At 43.0% G+C, this 19,072-nt stretch overlaps 1 protein-coding gene across 24 annotated transcripts in view; it reads left to right on the top strand.

Moving 5' to 3' along the window:
• Nucleotides 1–19,072, top strand: part of CELF1 (CUGBP Elav-like family member 1) — an 87,711-nt gene that overhangs the window by 47,921 nt on the left and 20,718 nt on the right. For 9 of the 24 annotated variants that reach the window (XM_059874920.1, XM_059874927.1, XM_059874926.1 and 6 more), the window contains 7 exons: nt 5,960–6,111; nt 13,010–13,197; nt 14,690–14,772; nt 15,303–15,351; nt 17,420–17,554; nt 18,108–18,187; nt 18,742–18,903. In XM_059874920.1, coding sequence (XP_059730903.1) covers nt 6,041–6,111; nt 13,010–13,197; nt 14,690–14,772; nt 15,303–15,351; nt 17,420–17,554; nt 18,108–18,187; nt 18,742–18,903 — 768 coding nt within the window. In that variant the 5' untranslated portion in view covers nt 5,960–6,040. Of the gene's footprint in view, nt 1–980; nt 1,022–5,959; nt 6,112–13,009; nt 13,198–14,689; nt 14,773–15,302; nt 15,352–17,419; nt 17,555–18,107; nt 18,188–18,741; nt 18,904–19,072 lie in introns of all 24 variants that reach the window. The other 15 variants (XM_059874929.1, XM_059874928.1, XM_059874924.1 and 12 more) reach the window with 4 other exon arrangements.

The following is a 19,072-nucleotide window of genomic DNA, read 5'->3' as shown; positions in this document are numbered from 1 at the left end:
CAGTGTAGACTTGGTGACTTTCTGCAGTTCTCTGTAGCCGGGGCCAGACAGAACTTCAGCTGGCAGGAGTTGTAGATGGACTTTTGTAGGAATTTGGGCAACTTTTATAGAAGCAGTCTTTACTTAAAAGATTGTTCCATATGTTTAGAAATGAAATAGATTGGTGTTTTGGTTCCTGTTTGCTTTTACCTTCAGTTAACTTCCCCATCTTCCGATTGGTTTTCTTGGTTTCAGTGGTTTACCACCATCCTGGGGCCCTCAGTATGCATTTACAAGGCAGGAACTTCGGGTTACTTTTGAAGAGTTTTATGCCTAGCACCAGCCCTCAGGCAGATCGCTTTGGGGAAATAGCATGGCTTCTTCACATCAATAATACGCTCTTTAACTGCTCAGGGCTTGCCTTGTGGCTCAGCTGGGAAAGAATCCTCCTGCAATGCAAGAGACCTGGGTTCGATCCCTGGGTTGGGCAGATCCCCTGGAGGAGGGAAAGGCTTCCCACTCCAGTATTCTGGCCTGGAGAATTCCATGGACTGTATACCCATGGGGTCGCAAAGAGTCTGACTCGACTCAGCGACTCACTCTTAACTGCTAAAAGGATTACACAGCCTTTAGCTTTGTGGTAGTTTCCCACCCAAGAGCAGATGCTAAAAAGGATTGTTTTGGTGACCTAGATGTGCTGTAGTTCAATCTCATAAATTCTAGACATTGATTTGCTATTTGTGGTGACATTTTGGGGTAAGCATCTTTTTAATAAACCTTTTAATAGTTTAGTTCTCTGTTTTTTAACTTGATGGTGTTCTTAAATTAGCTTTGAGGTGTTAATGTAATTGTGTATTGTGTACTTTAAAATTGGGAGAGGGAGAGTTTGTTTATCTTCAGTCTCGGTGACAAAGGGGCTTTTGTTTGAAAAGAAGCTGTGTATCTGGAATTATGAGAAATATAGGCATGGTCCACTTATTTTTCTTTCCTTGGTTTTTTAGAGTGAAGACACTAGTCCAGAGAGGGAGGTGGAAAGCTACAGGTATGGGCTAACTGCTGGATGGTTGTGCTCTGGTTATCTTTTTAACCTTCCTTCTTGCATGAGGCCTGTTTTGCAGATGTGAAAAAATTGCCTCCAGAAAGGTGATGGCTTTTTCCTACATTTTGAGATTAAATTTCCTATTCCTGGGAAGCTAGATTTTTTTTTTTTCTCCTTCCCAACTTTCTCCTTAGCTGTTTACCAATGCAGGCTTATCTCCCATTTGAACTAGCTGCTGCGTAGTTCAAATAGTTGGAGCTGGGCGGGGGGTGGAGAAGGCACAGGGAGAGAGGGAGGGCACGTATGTGTGTGTGTGTATCTGCACACAGCAGCTGCCTGGCTGGCTTCCTTTCCCCTTTCTGCCTCATAGTTGGAAAAGGATTCGTTGCTCAATGCTGTCCGATTCTTTGCAACCCCACCATCTGTAACCTGCCAGGCTCCTCTGTCCCTGTCCATGGAATTCTCCAGCAAGAATACTGGAGTGGATTGCCATTCCCATCTCCAGGGGATCTTCTTGACCCAGAGATTGAACCTGGATCTCCTGCATTGCAGGCCGATTCCTTACCATCTGAGCCACTTCATAGTTGGAAGACCCTAAAGGTGAAAAAGTAAAGTCGCTCAGTGAAGTGAAGTCTTCTCGACTGAGGGGTCGAACCTGGGTCTTCTGCGTTGCAGGCAGACGCTTTACCGCCTGAGCCATGGTGGCTTATTGGAAGACCCTAAGTAAACTAGAGCAAAGATGAAGATAAAACTCAGTGAATTTCACAAAGATGATACAACCCTCTTGGAACTGGAATTTGTTCAACATACTGATATTTAAATCAGCATTGGAACCTAAATAAAGCTTCAACCTACAGTATATTGTTATCAACTAACAATTATACTTAAATTCCAGAACTAGTTGGGGACCTGAAAATATGACCTGATTTAAAGGGTGGTCACAGTTTGACAGGATGATTTATTTGGTCAGGTGTGTCCCAGAAACTCCGTGGATGTCTCTGAGCTGACACTTTTGCTGAAAGAACTGAGCACAGAAGAATGTCTTTCTGCTCGGACTTTGACGCTGACTGGGGAGGAGATAGGTGATTAAAGACAGGGAGAGGAGATGGAACACTTTCAGATTTCAAAAGTAAATCTTCCTCCCTTCAGTCTTGTCCTATCTTTTTAGTGTACCATATATAATAATTTTACAGGCAAACAGTCTTAGACATAACAGTTACTAAACTTAGTGCTTTTGGTCTTACTGTGATTTTAGATTTGGAATAGAACTTTTTTTTTTTTTTTAAACAATACTTCTATTCCTTCTTTAACCCCCCATCCCCCTCTTCAGAATTTTTTCATCGTCTCATGGAAACTCAACAAAGGTTTTCTGTTTTAAGATATGCTCAACTCTCACATGTTTGCAGAAAGTCTCCCACAAAGTGAGATGTCACAGAGATAATTAGCAATTCAGGTCAGTGTATTTTTGCATATGCAAAGTACTAGCTGGGGAGTTTTAGGAGCCCCACTAATTATATTAGAGGTACTAAACTTTAGAAATGAAATTCAAGTCCAGAAAGATTTTAGGCTAAATTTTAAGTTGTTCTGGTTGGTTATTTTCAAGTAGTATCAGTTCGTTGCTTCTGAGGGGATATCCAGTCCACTTCACTGTTAGGTTATGACTTTTCCCTGGATTTTTGCACTTTTCCTTAAATAGACTAATGATAGACATAGGCTCTCTTTTATAATTTAGTAGTAGGCTCTCATTTTCTCTATGCTCATATAACCAGACTTCACATTTTTGCCTTTTAAAACACATTTAGATTATTGAGATGGAAGTATAAAATCCCTTCACCTGTCATTGAACTCCCTGGTTACATCAGTCAAGATCGACAGCCTGACATTTGCACGTTCCACGTGGGCTTTTTTGCTTAACTATACTTTGCTCTTTCTTTTGACAAACCAAATGCTGTGATTCTAGCATTTCTGTCTTCTAATCTGGTTTTTAAGCTGTTTATTCCCTTCTGATGCTCTAAATGCAGGGTGCGCTGCTCTTTCGAGGGTGTCCCAGATCCTCTGGTAGCATCCACAGGGTCCTATAGGAACACAGGGCAGGGCACCTAAGGGATTCAGGAAGGCTTCCTAGGAGAGATGGTGTGTGTGTGTGTGTGTGTGTGCCCGCGTGTGTGCGTGCTGTGTCCGACTCTTTACGACCCCATGGACTGCAGCTCGCCAGGCTCCTCTGTCTATGGGATTCTCCAGGCAGGAATAGTGGGGTGGGTTGCCATTCCCTTCTCCAGGGGACCTTCCCGACCCAGGGATCGAACCCATGTCTTCTGCCTGCGTCTCCTGCATTTGCAAGTGGATTCTTTACCACCGAGCCACCTGGGAAAACCCGAATATCTTATCCTCTGATCATTTTTAATGATTTGGGTTCTTTTGTTATAACAGATAACAGACCGATTGTTCCTACCCTCACATAATCAAGCCTTGAATTATTGCCCTTAGGAAAAAAGAGAATATTCAAGGCAAAGAAAACTGAGACAGCCAACCAGGGAAGAAGAGGAAACCATGAGTGTAAATTCACAGATGTGGTTAGAGAGACTGAGGGAAGGTTAGGGCCTTCTGTTGCAGCGGACCCTGGGTTTTAGGCCTAGACTGTGTTTCTGATTAAGAACTTTTAAACAACTGCTTACGGATAGTTTGCTATGAATAACTTTTAATTCTCCTTTTTAATTTCCCTCTAACAGCTGCATTTTTGTATTTCCATAATTGTTTTTATTGTCACTTTGTAACCCTTTTCTAAAATGGAGTGACTTGTGATTAATTTCTGTTCTTTCTTTTCCTACAAGCATGTTGAATTTAATTATACCGAGATAATTCTTGTGACCTGCTTAAAGAGAATTCCCCCTCCCCCCATGTAATAAAATTTCCACCTTGTAGGTTTTTAAAACATTGCAGCCTTATCCATCATAAAATGAATTTTAAAATATTACAGCCTTTGACTCGGTAAAAATTACTCTGAGGAGTACACATCCTTTCATACACTGGGCAGTTACTCTTGTTACAGTTGTGATTCTGATTAAAATAGAGATGTAGTTAGGAGTCATGCATTTTTGGTGAATAATAAAAGCATAGCAACCAGTGGACTTCCTGAAAACTTGATTCATTTTTAAAGGAGTCCTGGAACTAGAAAATCTAATTGATTAACCGACCTCACACAGTCACTCCTTAGTCAGGTGCTTCTCTGTAGGAAGAGGCGTGTGACCAGCTCCAGTGCTCTTAGAAACGGGGACCCGACAGGCCGGTCGCTCAGCCAGCCCCAGCTGGGGTGAGCTCTGTACCCTGGGTGCCGGTTGCAGTCTCCTCACTGGCAGCCTGCTTCTGCTTCCTCTGTTAATAGGGTGGCAGAGAGCTCCTGTCACTTCTGTCTCTGTAGGGGATCGGATGGGCCAGGGTCTCTGACAGAACGGAAAGAGCAGCTACCTGCTATTTTAGTTCTAAATTTTGGGTGGTTATGTCTGGAGACACAGTTTCTACCTTTCTCAGTTAGATGTAGACAGGTGCCAGCCTTTGTTAGACAGACCTGTGCTGTGACATAACTGCCTTTCATTAGTTTTGTTTTAACGTCAGTCTGTATCTTTAGTTCATTTGTTTACCTCTTTACGTAACTTCTTTTTTTCAAAGTTCCCTGTATTGTGATCTGAGCTTGAGTGAAGTGAAACCTTTGAGGTAAGGCAGCCCTAGTGGTAAAAACGGAAAGAAGCCCTGTGAAATTTGGAGCCTTCAGAGATAGTTTTAGAGTCACTGCCTAAACACTGAAATGCCACCGTTTGTTGCTTGGAGGGATGTGGAGCTAAACTGAGAATGAGAGTGCCACATCTGCCTTGACTGCTGAGTGTATCCATCTCTGCTGCTCACCCATAATAGAATTTTTATGTGCACATTCATTAATCTTGGTTTTAGGAGCAGTTTAAAAGAGGGCAGACAGTGAATAGACGGGGTCTGCACTCCTCTCTCCTCCTCTAAGTATTTGAGCCTTTGTCCCTGGTAGGCCCCAGGTCTTCTTCATGATTATCACTGTGGTGGCTTTTGTTTGTTTTTCTTTTGTTTTTTGTTTCTCTAGAAAGGTCAAAATACTGAATAAACAGTGTTTCTTAGTACTCTGTCAAGAGGCAGAATATACTATTTTTATTTTTTGTTTTTTAAATTTTGTGACAAATTAAGATTCAGAGTTCCTAAAGAAGTTTTGCCTTATGCTCCCTAAATGAATGCCAGTGGAACAGCAATTTTTACAGCCCTTCACTACGATAAAGATCATCAAGAAAACAAAGTTGGTCCAGCGCAGGTGGTAATATTAATTAATATAAGAGCAGTATGTTTCTGGTGGCCAGTTCTTCAGCCAGCTCGCCTCTGGCCTGCTTCTGATGGGTGGTCTGAACCATTCCTCCTTAAATTGACTCTTCTGAGGTTAGTTTGGCACCCAGACAGTGCGTTCATTGCTGTCTTTGGTGCATGGAAAATAAGTTCAGACCAAAGCTAACCACCCATTTGTTTCTAAAACGTTTTCAGACTACATGACGAGAACCGCGCCCCCCTTCCTTGTACTCAGGTAGTTTCAAGCTTGGGGGGGTCCTCAGAAACGGCTCGGCAGGGAGGAGTTTGGAAGATGTGAAGCAAGTTTGTGTTTCTTCTGCTCTGTTAGCCGCTGCTCTCCTCATGGGTCTGACACTATTTATCTGACAGTGCACTTAGTACTGCTTCGCCAGGGAAAATCGCACAAAACCCGCCCGGCGCATCAGCACTTCCATTGTGTGCGGGGCTGAGCCTCCCTCCACATGCTCACATCCCCCGTTTAATCCCCTGCTCCCTGCCCCTTCCCCAGTCCTGCCTGCTTCTGTGGCACTCACTGCTGGCGTCCCTGAGCTCCTGTTTCCACTTTGTGTTTTTTGTGGGGCCCAGGAAGCTAAAGCTGTGTATATTTGTGGATCAGACAAGTGCAGCAAGTTAATATCATTGGCTTCTGAAGGGGAGAGTGAGGTGATGGCTGCGTTTAAGTTGGATTTCCTTCCAGAAATGATGGTGGATCATTGCTCTTTGAATTCCAGTCCCGTGTAAGTATTTTTGTTGTCTAATATTTATCATAAGTAGAGGACTTGGGCTGTTTTCTTTGTTACTTGATAAAAGAGGAAAGAAAAAAATTGGGTGAGGAAGCCAAAGTCCACACTATTGTTATTTTCTATTGTAGTCTGATTCTCTCATTACTGCTGACTTCCTGTAGTTGTAACTAAGTTTTGTACATAAGGATGCATTTGATATATGACCAGCAACATCAGCTCATGTGTGCTGGGCTCTTAATTCCATTAATGTAGTTTTCCCATCTGATAGATTCTAAGGTATTTTTTTAAACCTTAGATTTATTGCTTTGGGTTGGGTATACAATTTCAGATAATCTTTTGGGAAGCTATTTATTTATTTGTATGTTTTATTTCTAATGATCAAATTTTTAGACTGATATCACAGACTGGTAGCTAGGGTGTATTTAGTAGTGTATACAGAATATTGTATTGCTGTGTAAACTAACCCTGAATCTTGACCCTCCCTCCTCCCAACTGATTGAACATGCCGCACACTTTGTGATTTTGGGGACATCAGATGTGCCCCACCCCAAGGGGGCAAACAAACAATCTTGATTGGCAAATTGCCTAAATAAATTTTGAACGTAAAAAGTGAGAAGCCTGATCCTTTTGCGTCATTGTTCACCGCTGTATGCAACTGAAAGGCCCCCTGGCTCTGAGTTGTACCTTGGGGGCCTGAGTCCAGGGCTCTGTGTTAAAGAACACACTTCTAACCCTTGGTTTCAGTTACTTTCACCAGGCTTCAGAGTACCTTGGAACCTAATTGAAAGAGACTTAAGTCATTCAAAGCCAAGAACATTAAATGGTAGAATACTCCCTAGATCCCGGGGGTAGTGCAAGTCTTTGACATTAGGCCTCCATGTGCAGATCTGCCTTGGGATTTGGTGTAACAAGTGTGGTGATAGCAGATTCTCAACAGTTCTTTGTGGGATAGTTTTGGGGGCCTCAAACAGAGTTGGCTTGCTCACTTGAAATGGATCCTGTGCCTTCTCTGTAGTCTCCAAAATAATGATAATTTAGTAGTGTCTTTTTATGAGAGTTCTCTTTACTGTTAAAAGTTTAGCAATAGATTACAGGTGAAATCACAGTGAATGCCATCATAAAAACTTAATATATAATAAAAATATTACCACATACCAGATAGATGATCCCTAGAATTAGGACTTTGTGGCCCAAATTGTCTTTCATTGTCTGTGCATTACCATTGCCTAGTGTTCAGTCCTTCGATACAGTATTTTTCCTCAGCCTGTTTTCTCATCTTTTACTAGGTCGGCCTAATTCAGTATCCCATGAAATCTGGATCATGGACCACTCTGTAAAAGTCACCTGGAATTAAAAATGCAGGTTCTGGACCCATGCGCAGATAATTCTCATGCTAGAATGGGCACACCAAGAATCTGTTTTAATAGTGTCCCATGTGGTTTTTATGTACGCTGAAGTGTGAAAACTAATGGACTTAGTACAGTGCTCATTCTGAGTAGGAGTAATCAGGGAGTACTCTGCTAACATTATTATTTTTTTCCAAGGGCTTTTGCTTTTGTTTAATCATCCATCTTCACAAAAACTTCGTGAGGTTAATTGGGCATAGGCTATTGCCCCTCTTTTACAGATGAGAAACCCAGCTGAGAGAGGCTATGACTGACTTAACTGAGGACAGTTGGTATCAACCTTGGGCCTAAAGTGCAAGTTTGATGGTAGCCACTTTATTTTTTGCCTGCTGGACTTGGCTTCCTCAGGTGTCATTAAGCAGTTATCATCAACTCTTCTCATGACTGCAAGTCCTCTGGCCCACTCCCAGGGGCACCACACACCCAAGCCACAGAGTAGAAAGAGGAAAGTTCTGGAGAATGGCGGGTGCTTGTCACCTCTTGGCTTCTCAGCTCTTCTTTTCACTCATACTGCTTTAGCAGTAGGCTCGATACCACTAGTGTTCTCTCTGAAGTGATACTGCCTGGGAATATGACCTCGCAATCTATCTGTTCCACTATTTCAAATTACAGCAGACAAAAATTGCTGGAGGAGCTGTGGAAAGGCTGAGGGGACCCACTCCCTAGCTCCCTTTCTTGTTTATGGTAAGAGGTGTTGCCGATACTTACTCTGTATAACAGAGGAACAGGGGAAGCTGAGGAGCGCTTGGCTTGCGCCCTGGGACAGAGGTGTTCTCTAGGCTGGGGTCATCTCTCAGCCCTGACCTCTCAGCTTCCCTGTTGGTTAAGGGGGCACTGGTATGCTTCTCTGATTCTCAGATCTTTATGCCTGTCCCTGGATGTCCCTTGAGTTCTGTGTACCTAGTCTCGTTCCCCTAGAGAACAGCTGGTAAGTAATTTAGGCCGGTGTTTCTGGGTCCTCTTCATCTTGATGTTCTCTGTGCTCATCGTGAGCCTGAGGACCAGTTCGGGGTCGGTGGTGTCTGGAGATTGGGATGCAGCAAGTGTTTATGCCTGCTGGGGAGGTAGAGGGATTAGTAAGTATGTGAAATTATTCTGCTTGTATAATGAACAAATGTAGGTCAACAGGTAATAAGAAGGGGAGAGGGGGGAAAACTGGGTAATTAAAGATTTTGGAAATTATTTTTGAACAGCTGTGAAGGTAGTATTTGCCAGCTTATTTGGCTACAAGGAACAGATTCCACTCAAGCTAGTATTTCAGTCTTTTTCCTCAAAGACTCGCAAACACCAGCTTTTTGACCCGGGCACACGCCCGGCTGTCTGCCTGCGCTCCTGCTGCTCATCTCCTGGATGGCTTTGGCTGCATCGTGGCTTGGCTTTGCCATTGCCCTCCCAGGATGTCTTGACACCACCCGTCCCCCACCCGTGTAAATACAACTAACACAAAGTTTACCCTTTTAAAGTGCACAGTATCACTGATCTTTTTATTTATTTTTCACTATATCCATAAAGTTCTGTGGTTATTATCACTGTCTAATAACAACATTTTCATCACTCCCAAAAGAAATCCTGTACCCTTTAGTGAGCATTCCCTCCCTTTCTCCCCACCTCTAATTCCCATTCCCAGGCAACCACTAACTTACTTTCTGTCTCCATAGGTTTGCCTATTCATTTCACAGATGTAGAATCACACAATATGTCACTTTTTGTGATTGGCTTCTTTTACTTACCTTAATGTTTTCAAGCTTCAGCTGTATTGCAGCATGACTGCTGCTCTCTCTTGCCGCTGCCCTTTCATCTTAGCTTAGCTCAAGCTATCCTGAGTTGCAGCTTTTCCTCTTGCAACTTCATCACTGACTGCCTGTCTTTGTCAGTGGGTTCTAGGTTCTGTAGAGCAGTCCTGGGCAGCAGAACTTCCTGTGATGTTAGAAATGTTCTTCTGAGTAGTCCCTGCTTGTCCAGTACTTAGGACTCCAGGCTTTGACTCCTGAGACCCTGGGTTCAATCCCTGGTCAGGGAACTAAGATCCTGCAAGCCACGTGGCATGTCCCCCCTCCCCCCCAAAAAAAATCTCTGTCTCTGATATCCTGTGTAGTCAACACGAGTCACATGTGGCTAGTGCCAATTGAGAAACTGGATTTTTAAAATTAAGTGGGCACATGTGGCTAGTGGCTGTTGTCTTGCTCGGGGTAGCTATAGAGGGTCTTGATTAGCCGGGCCTATGTTTCTGTTTTAAGCGTAGGTCACAGTCATAGGTTTCTAGCCAGCCAGTAAATCAGTCTTGTTGGGTTAAGATCCACCTCCTGGTCTAGTCATCGGGGGCCAAGGGATGGAAAAAAAAAAGTGGAATAGAACATTAACTCTGCCCTCTGAGCTGGGAAGTTTTGATAGGAAAAGGTGAAGACGGGGGTCAAGAGTTTTGAATGGAAGTGTACTTTGGCGATGCAGCTCTTCAGTTCCCCACCCGTCTCTTCCAGATTGGTTGTTTCCCTTTCCTGTGCCGGGTTCCATCGGGAATCAGGTAGACCAGACAGCCTCTTGTCCTGATGCCTCCTAGTTTCTCATCTTAATGAGTTGCCAGTTGCTGCCACAGCCAGAAACATAAAAAGAAGCGGATACCATGCCTCTTTCCTGAAATACTGGCTGCCTTCTTGTTTCCCTTCTTCTGCTGCCGCAGGCCTGCTTTTCCTCTCTTCCACCCCACTCCCGTCAATACTTCACTGACTGGCAGTACTTCCACAGAAGATAAGAAGGAATTTCCACTGACCTGCCTCTTAGGAATGACAGGGACGTTATAGATACTTCTCCAGGGGGTTTGTTGAATTCATTGATTCTTGAATGAATGTAATATGTTTAATTTATGATTACTGACTCTGAGGAGCTCTCCATCAATGGGCAGGTGAGACACAAATTTGAGAATGTATTAGGTGATGTGCAAAGTAAATGCCATACCTGGATATTGTGGGATCCTTGGCATGTCACACTGGGAGTCTTGTCCCCAGGTGACTTTTTTATGTAGTGGTTACTTCTAAGGACTAGAAGTATGTGTGGAACGTTGAGAATGGAAGAGCATTGTTGATCATCTCTTGAGACACAATAACAGTTGATGATGAAGTTTGACTGCTTACTACAGACATATGTGGTTGCTTTTCTCTTTTTTATCTCTAGCTGATACTGGCACTTAACTTTCTAATTGTGTCTTCATGTGCTCCAAAGAAATACCCCATGTTTTCCTTTTTCACTGATGAATACCACATCTTGAGCTTCCCTTGTAGCTCGCTTAGTCGGTAAAGAATCTGCCAGCAATGCAGGAGACCTGGGTTTGATCCCTGGGTTGAAAAGATCCCCTGGAGAAGGAAATGGCAACCCACCCCAGTGTTCTTGCCTGGAGAATCCCATGGACAGAGGAGTCTGGTAGGTTCCCAGTCCATGGGGTTGCAAAAGTCAGACACGACTTAGCGACTAAAGCACCACTACCACACCACGTCTAACACTGTGCTTGTGCTGTATAAAGAAGAGCTCAGTAGTAATTGGAGGCAGAAATCAGTCAGTGCATAACTCCAGTTGAATGATGTCCACTGCATCTTGAGCGCAGCCTGATCATTTGCTGTGCTCTAGAAGTGCTTCTCAAACTGGTGAAGGACCATGTCCCATCCCTCCCTCCACCCAGCTTGTAAGATACAATAAGATAATTTCATAGAAAAACAAAATAATGAGGTAAAGGCTTACATTTTGCATATCTTTTTAATATTCAGTTAACCATATGTAAAATTATGGAGTGTGATTCCTGTAAAAGTTTCTGATGGTTAAGTTTAAAGATTGCCCAAAGTTCTTGGGGGAGTCTTCTGGTTCTTGAATAGGTATACTCAGGGAAAGGGTGATTCAGGCAGTAGGTGGACATAAAGAAATGAGCGGGATTTGGAGAGAAAAGAGAAAAAGGAAAGGCACTTGTCTGGAATGCTGAATCTCCACTGAACTTTTGGATAAATCACAAAGCATATAGATTGACTACATTTATGCTTTTGCACTAAAAAGCAATGTAGAAAATTTAGAAGTGGTACACAAATAGGGAAGGAAGGGACAAACTGAGAGCCTCCGATGTAATACAAACTAATGAGCTCCTGCCTCTTTTCAGAAATAGCTGTCTGCTTCTTTATGGTCAAAACATTCTGCTGCTAAGTCGCTGAAGTCGTGTCCGACTCTGTGCGACCCCGTAGATGGCAGCCTACCAGGCTCCCCCCGTCCCTGGGATTCTCCAGGCGAGAACACTGGAGTGGGTTGCCATTGTCTTCTCTAATGCGTGAAAGTGAAGTTGCTCCGTTGTGTCCGACTCCTAGCAACCCCATGGAGTGCAGCCCACCAGGCTCCTCCATCCATGGGATTCTCCAGGCAAGACTACTGGAGTGGGGTGCCATTGCCTTCTCTGGGTGACAAAACTTACTGTTTTTCTTTTAAAGAAAAGTGGCGTTTTATTTGAGGTTGAACATTAGGAAGAATACATGAAAGAAAGACACATTTGAACATGATGATGTAATTTCTGGATTTAGCAAACACTAACAAAAGTTAAACGTGCTATTTAGAATTTCAGTTGTTACTAGTTTGGGTAAATGCTCAGAATAAGATTGTGAAAAGGAGGTAGGAGAAGGACTTTGATTCATTCTGAGTGGAAATATTTAATAGTGTAAGAGTTTCCCCCATGGTTCTTGACAGTGGCAGGGGTAGGAATGAAGGCATTTAAATAGGAGTGTTACAGATCTGGTGTGATCAGATTGGAGGAATATGTGGACATTATAACAGAGTTGGTAAGGGAATTAACTGGTAAAATCTTGGAGAAATAGCAGCAAATTGGATTACTTAGAAACAAAAGACCCCAGAATGATGACATCATTGTTTATATAACAATCATTTGTGAAAGTTTAAGAGGTTTTATTTTGTTTTGATTGGAGGGCCTCACTCAAGAGTACCAGGATTATGCATGAGACAGCAACAACCAAAGATTAATGTTCCAGTCAGTTCTTAGGCCTTGGAAGTCTGTGCTTCTGTTCTGACATCTACTGAGAGAAGACTTTTCACCCATCATTGTGTAGATTGAGAATCCTGATTTCGTGGACATTTTATGAAGTTTTATAAAGTTTCTACTTAAAAATGATTAAAGCTTTCTTTAAGAACTTTACCTCTTAAGTTCTTCTGAGACTTCTCTAGCTAGACAAGGAATGACCGACATTCATTTCCGTAGTTAAAGCCCGGGGTGTCCTACTCAGATTGGTGCCTTTAGTTTGGGATCAGATGGAAGGGGTGGCAGGCATAGTGAGGGGTGGCAGGCATAGTGAGGGATGGCTGGGGAACTCTGGTAAATTGAATGTAAGTAGTGAAAAGAAGTAGGTTTTTTTCTCCTTACTTCTTAAGGAAGTAGTTGAGACTTTTAAAGAAAAGAAGTTTCTCTTAGAAACAACATGAATACATAATAGAAGTTTTATTTTACGCAGCTCAAAGAAAATGAACGGCACCCTGGACCACCCAGATCAACCGGATCTTGATGCTATCAAGATGTTTGTGGGCCAGGTTCCAAGGACCTGGTCTGAGAAGGACTTGAGGGAACTGTTTGAACAGTATGGTGCTGTCTATGAAATCAATGTCCTAAGGGATAGGAGCCAAAACCCTCCACAGAGCAAAGGTAAGGAAGGGCTTTGAATTTATGTGTATTTGCAGTCAGGCGCATGCTCTCTCTCATTGCCAGAATGCTCTTGTGGTCATGGCCGGGGTATTGGGGGCAGGGATGTGACTGTCTTTTTGTTGCAGCTATATCTCCCAGTCCAAACATGTTTAATGGCTTAAAAATAAAATAAAATCCTCATGAGTGACATCATGAGGATAATTTGCAAGTTGGATCTTGGGCTGTCATTTTCAAGATCTGTAACAGACTCATGTGAGTGTCTCATTTGATCTTGGTAGTGGAATGACAGAAATAAAGTTGAAGTAAACCAACCACGTAGGTGGTTTTTTAGTATTTTAGCTAGGGTAAGTGAAAAGAGAAAGACTGTCCAGGTACTCGTGGGTTTTTGTTGGTGTTACACAGGCCTTCTGGGATGGCTTAGCAACTAGGAGGGGCTTGTTTATAGATCACCTGTTTGTTATGGCCTACAAAATGAACAGGGGAAGGAAGGCAAGCTGCCTCCAGAAAACCCGGCAGAGGAGAGGGTTTATAGGACGATAGTAGACGAGGTGTTAGCTTTGGCCCTAGACACATGCAGATACACACTTGTTTTCCCAGATAACCCATTTCAGAGTAATTTTCTATGGAAGCTGTTCTGTAGTACAGATGTAAGCACGCGTGATTGTCATGCTTGACACCAGCTTAATAGCAAAGGGTCTAGAGCCGAGGAAGTATTTTCTGTTTGTGACATAGTTAACCAAAGTAAAAGGTATTATAGTTTCTGAAAATGACTGTCAATGTAATATACAGTAATTTAAAATCTTAATTGCAGGGTGATTTTAAAAGAAATCTATATCATATCTTATGGGACTGCGGGCCTAAGATTTACAAAACATACTTATGCCCTCCAATCCCCAGTAAAGATACAGAGCAGAGAGTCTCAAGGTCTCCTCAGTCAAGTGCTGTTGGACACATAATTATGTTTGATGAGAACCAAGAGTCTAAGAAATAGATACTAAGAGATCCTTGCTCTTAAGTCATTTTATAATTTAATAAATGATGATTATGTTTAAGGCATATGGTAGAAATTGGCTGCAGTGTAAGGCTTGGTCTGAGAAAGCAAGAGTTGTAGACCACAAGCTGTAAGAGGGCACGGCTGAGTCTTCCTGCCCAGCGCACCGCCTGGTGCTGCGTGGAGGGCGGGTTGAATGCCGTGATTCTGTGACCTTTGTAAGGACAGCCTTCTTTCCAGAGAAGTTATAGGAGCAGCTAAAGAATAAAACCAGGTGACGATAGCAGTAAAGAAAATGGTAGAAAATCTTTTTTTTTTTTTTCCCCTTCCTTGTTAGATTTTCTCCATCTCCCTCCCTCCCCTCTCCCCACCCACCCACCCATTTGAATAAACCCAGCCCTGGTTTTTGACTTTCAATGTATCCCTGGAGGAGGGAGTGCTCTCAGAAATCATCTGCTTTCAAAGGGCTGGTTTGGTTTCATTGAGTATTGTTTATTGCAGGGTGCTGTTTTGTTACATTTTACACCCGAAAAGCTGCATTAGAAGCTCAGAACGCTCTTCACAACATGAAGGTCCTCCCAGGGGTAAGGAATTCCTACTAGTAAGTGGAACCGTGGTGGCTTTGGCGCCTGGAACACACCTGTGGGGGGAAAGGGGTGACTGCCACAGGAACTGATGCAAAGGAGGAATAAAGGGAATGTTTCAAAGAAGATAGAGTGAAAGTAATTCTCAGCCAAAAGAATTTTGACTTGTTGACTCACATTCTATTTTGAGATTCTGTTGAGGAGAGATAATGAGGCAGGCGTGAGTTCAGAGACAGTCCTTCCTTTCCTTGGCGCGCTGGGTCTCGGTTGGTTGCGTCACTGCAGCGTATGGACTCTGGTTGTGGCGCATGGGGTTAGTTGCTCCAAGGCATGTGGGATCTTAGTTCCCTGATCAGCAGTCGAACCCACGTCCCCTGCATTGCAAGGTGGATTCTTAGCCGCTGGATCACCAGGGTGGTCCCCAGAGCCACCTCTTAAAGCTCAGTTGTGGTGTCTCCTTTGGAGTCCTCGTTTATGTTTCTGAGTGCCTTCAGTGTGCGATCGTAACAGGCACGTGTCTTCCCTTGTAGATGCATCATCCTATACAGATGAAGCCTGCCGACAGCGAGAAGAACAACGGTAAGCAAGCACGTGAGCGGCCCTCCCCTTCCACGGTTTCCGCTGGTGTAGTTGCTGTTCTCATGGCATTTGATTGTATTGTGCACTAATTACTCTTCTGTTGAGGTATAATTGGCATGTATTGTGTTAGTTTCAGTTGTACAGCATGATGATTCAGTGTTTGTATGTATTGTGAAATGACACTGCAGTAAGTCTAGTTATCTGTCACCATACATAGTTACCAAAATTATCCTTCTTGTGATGAGAACTTTAAAGATCTACTTTCTGGACAACATTGAGACGTGCAGTGCAGTAAACTGTAGTCACCATACATCCTCGTGACTTATTTTAAAACTGGAAGTTTATGTGTAATAAGCTTATCAATACTTCTCGGCCTCCTTTCCCCGTTTTGCCTCCTCCTTTCCCTTGCCCCTGACAAGCACCAGTCTGTTCTCCATGAGCTCAGTTGTTTTTTTGTTTGAAATACTCATATTTAAATGAGAGCAATACAGTATTTATCTTTCTGTGACTTAATTCACTTAACAGAATGCCCTCACAGTCCATTCATGTTGTCACATATGTCCAGATTTCATGTTTCATGGCTGAAGAACAATCATGTGTGCGTAAAATACCCCTTTTTCTGTATCCCTTCATCTGTTGATGGATACTTAGGTTGCTTCTATACCTTTGCTGGATAAGCATGGGTGTACATAGATCTTTTCAAGTAAGTGTTTCCGTGTTCATCAGGTAAATACCCAGGAGTGGAGTCGCTGGGTGATATGTAGCACGAATTTTAATTTTCTGAAGAATTGCGTACTGTTTTGCGCAGTGGCTGTACCATATAGATCCTGCCAGCAGTGCACGAGGGTTCCCTTTTCTCCACATCCTCACCAACACTTGTTCTTTTTTGTCTTTTTGATAATAACTGTTCTAACATATGAGATAATACCTCGTTGTGGCTTTGATTTCCCTTTCCCTGATGATTAGTGATACTGAGCATCTTGTACGTCTCTGTTGGCCATGCACTGGAAGTATGGAATCTTAACCACTGGACCACCAGGGAAGCTGCCCGTTTTTAAATCAAGTTGTTTTTCTTTTACTATTGAGTTCTTTAAGTTCTTTATACATTTTACATATTAACTCCTTATCAGATACATGATTTGCAAATACTTTCTCCTGTTCAGTAGGTTGCTTCTTGATGGCTTTTTGTTTGTTTTTTGCTATGCAAAAGGTTTTTCATTTGATGTAACACCACTTGCTTTTTTTCTTTTTTGTTTTTGCTTTTGTTGCTTTGCTTTTGGTGTCAAATCCAAAAAAAAACATTGCCAAGACTCATGTAAAGGAGTTTACCAAGCCCAACTCACCTAGGAGTTTCATGGTTTCAGTTGATCTATTACTTACTCAGAATTAATGCATTTTTAGTTAAGTTTTGTGTCTGGTGGAAGATAGTGATTCAGTGCTGTAAGTAATCTGTCATCTGACTTGTTCTTTAAAATAAGCACGGTAAATAGATGAGATAGAGTTGACAGGGAAACATTACAAGAACATCTGAGAGTGAACTGGAATGCCTTTGATCTTCATAGTTTCTTATCAACCAGAGGAAGGAGGGGAACTGAAGGAATTCCCTCCCTAAAAAATTAGGAAGAAAAGCTTAGTCCTCAAGAAAATAACCAAAATGTGAAGGTGGACAGTTCCATTCACTGAATGTGTGTTCTGCTGCTTTTGTCATATCAGTTAAGTGAGAGAACTCCTCCTTCGGTCCAGCAGCATTGCTAGTGAGAGCAGACTTGGCCAAGTGCGAGGCAGGATGCTGAGCACTTGGTGTTTAATACCTACAGCAGCCTCTGAGGTAAACTAAGTTTTCTCTATTAATCACACGAGGAAACAGGCACAGAATGGTTAAGTAACTTTCATAAGATCCTGAAGCTACTATATTTCATCTAAGTGCTTCCAATTATGATTTATAAGAGTAGGTGCTAAATTATGAAACAAAATGCATCTTAAAGTCAGTGCAATAGGCTGGAAGGCACAGTGCTCTGCTGTGCCCCCTCTTGCAGTAACAGCGAAGCATTTGTGTTTACTCTCTCAGCAGTGGAAGACAGGAAGCTGTTTATCGGTATGATATCCAAGAAGTGCACTGAAAATGACATCCGAGTCATGTTCTCTTCGTTTGGACAGATTGAAGAATGCCGGATACTGAGGGGACCTGATGGGTTGAGCCGAGGTGGGTATACTTTTAACTTTTAAAAGTACCTTTAGCACCTTTAAAAGTACTCATCTTAAATTTGGAGTTCTTTTTAATTGGATCAGTGGAAACCAGTGATCTCCAGCCACCATGAATGATACTGCCAAGATGGAGAGGGTTGAGTATGGTGTTGTATTTCTAGGTCCCGCCATGATTCCTGTCAGTTGATCCCAATTCCCCCAAGGAATGTGCATTCTGCACTTAAGGTCGTGCATTAAAAGTCTCTGTTTCTGTCCTTGGAGAGATTCTATGCCAAAGTGGAAACACGCCTTTCACGAGAGAAACTAGAGAATGTGACTCCTCCTTTATCTCTCAAACACTTTCTCTCCTATTTGTGCTTCCCTGATTTCTCCCTGACGCGTGTATCGCCTTGTTGTAATACATCATCTTCCCCACTAGATCATGAACTCCTAAAGGCAGAATCACGTCTGTATTGTTAGCATGCCACTTGGGCGCATAGAAGGTGCTCAGTAAGTGTCGGTCAGATAAATCATTAAACGAATGGATGAGCTATTGACTCTTCTCTCACCAGGTTGTGCGTTTGTGACTTTTACAACAAGAGCCATGGCACAGACAGCTATCAAGGCAATGCACCAAGCACAGACCATGGAGGTAGGGGGCAGATGGACGAAAGGGGCGGTTCTTAGCATGAGAGTGCTAGGACCGTTGAGCACCAAAGCCCGGTAGCGTGCAGAGCGCTGATTGCCCTGAAAGTTGCTGTGTGCTAAGTCACTTTCGTCATGTCTGACACTTTGCAACCCCATGGACTGTCCCACCAGGCTTCTCTAAGTCCATGGGATTCTCCAGCCAAGAATACTGGAGTGGGGTGCTGTTTCTTCCTCCAGGGGATCTTCCCGACCCAGGGATCGAACCCGGGTGTCTCAGTTCTCCTGCATTGGCAGGTGGCTTCTTTACCACTAATTGCCACCTGGGAAGCCCTAAAAGTTAAGCAAGCCAAACATCTGAAACACTGGTGCTTTCTTTAAAATTAGCATTTTGCAACTAGTTAACCCTTTTAAATTACCTTTTGCCACTTGTTTGTCTATCAAAGAGGAGAATCATTTGGCACTGAATAAAATGAGAATGCAGCCTGTACGGCACTGGAAAGGAGGGTTTCCCTGCACCAGAATGAGGAATTTGACCCTTTGATTTTGGTGTTTTCGTAGGGTTGCTCCTCCCCCATGGTGGTAAAATTTGCTGATACACAGAAGGACAAAGAACAGAAGAGAATGGCCCAGCAGCTCCAGCAGCAGATGCAGCAAATCAGCGCAGCCTCTGTGTGGGGAAACCTTGCTGGTCTAAATACTCTCGGACCCCAGTATTTAGCAGTGAGTCTTTGTGGTGTGCTTTCTGCAGGCTGTGCAAGCTCCCAGCTGTTCTTCTGCTGTCCCTAGCTAACATATATAGTAGCACTCAGAACTTTTAGCATATCCAAGTTTTACATAAAAATTCAGGCAACACGATATTCTTTGTCACGTTAGCCTTGCGTGTGCACTG

Source organism: Bos taurus, chromosome 15, assembly GCF_002263795.3.
Source record: "Bos taurus isolate L1 Dominette 01449 registration number 42190680 breed Hereford chromosome 15, ARS-UCD2.0, whole genome shotgun sequence".
Taxonomy (NCBI): Eukaryota; Metazoa; Chordata; class Mammalia; order Artiodactyla; family Bovidae; genus Bos; species Bos taurus.
This window is presented reverse-complemented; position numbering and strand designations above follow the sequence as displayed.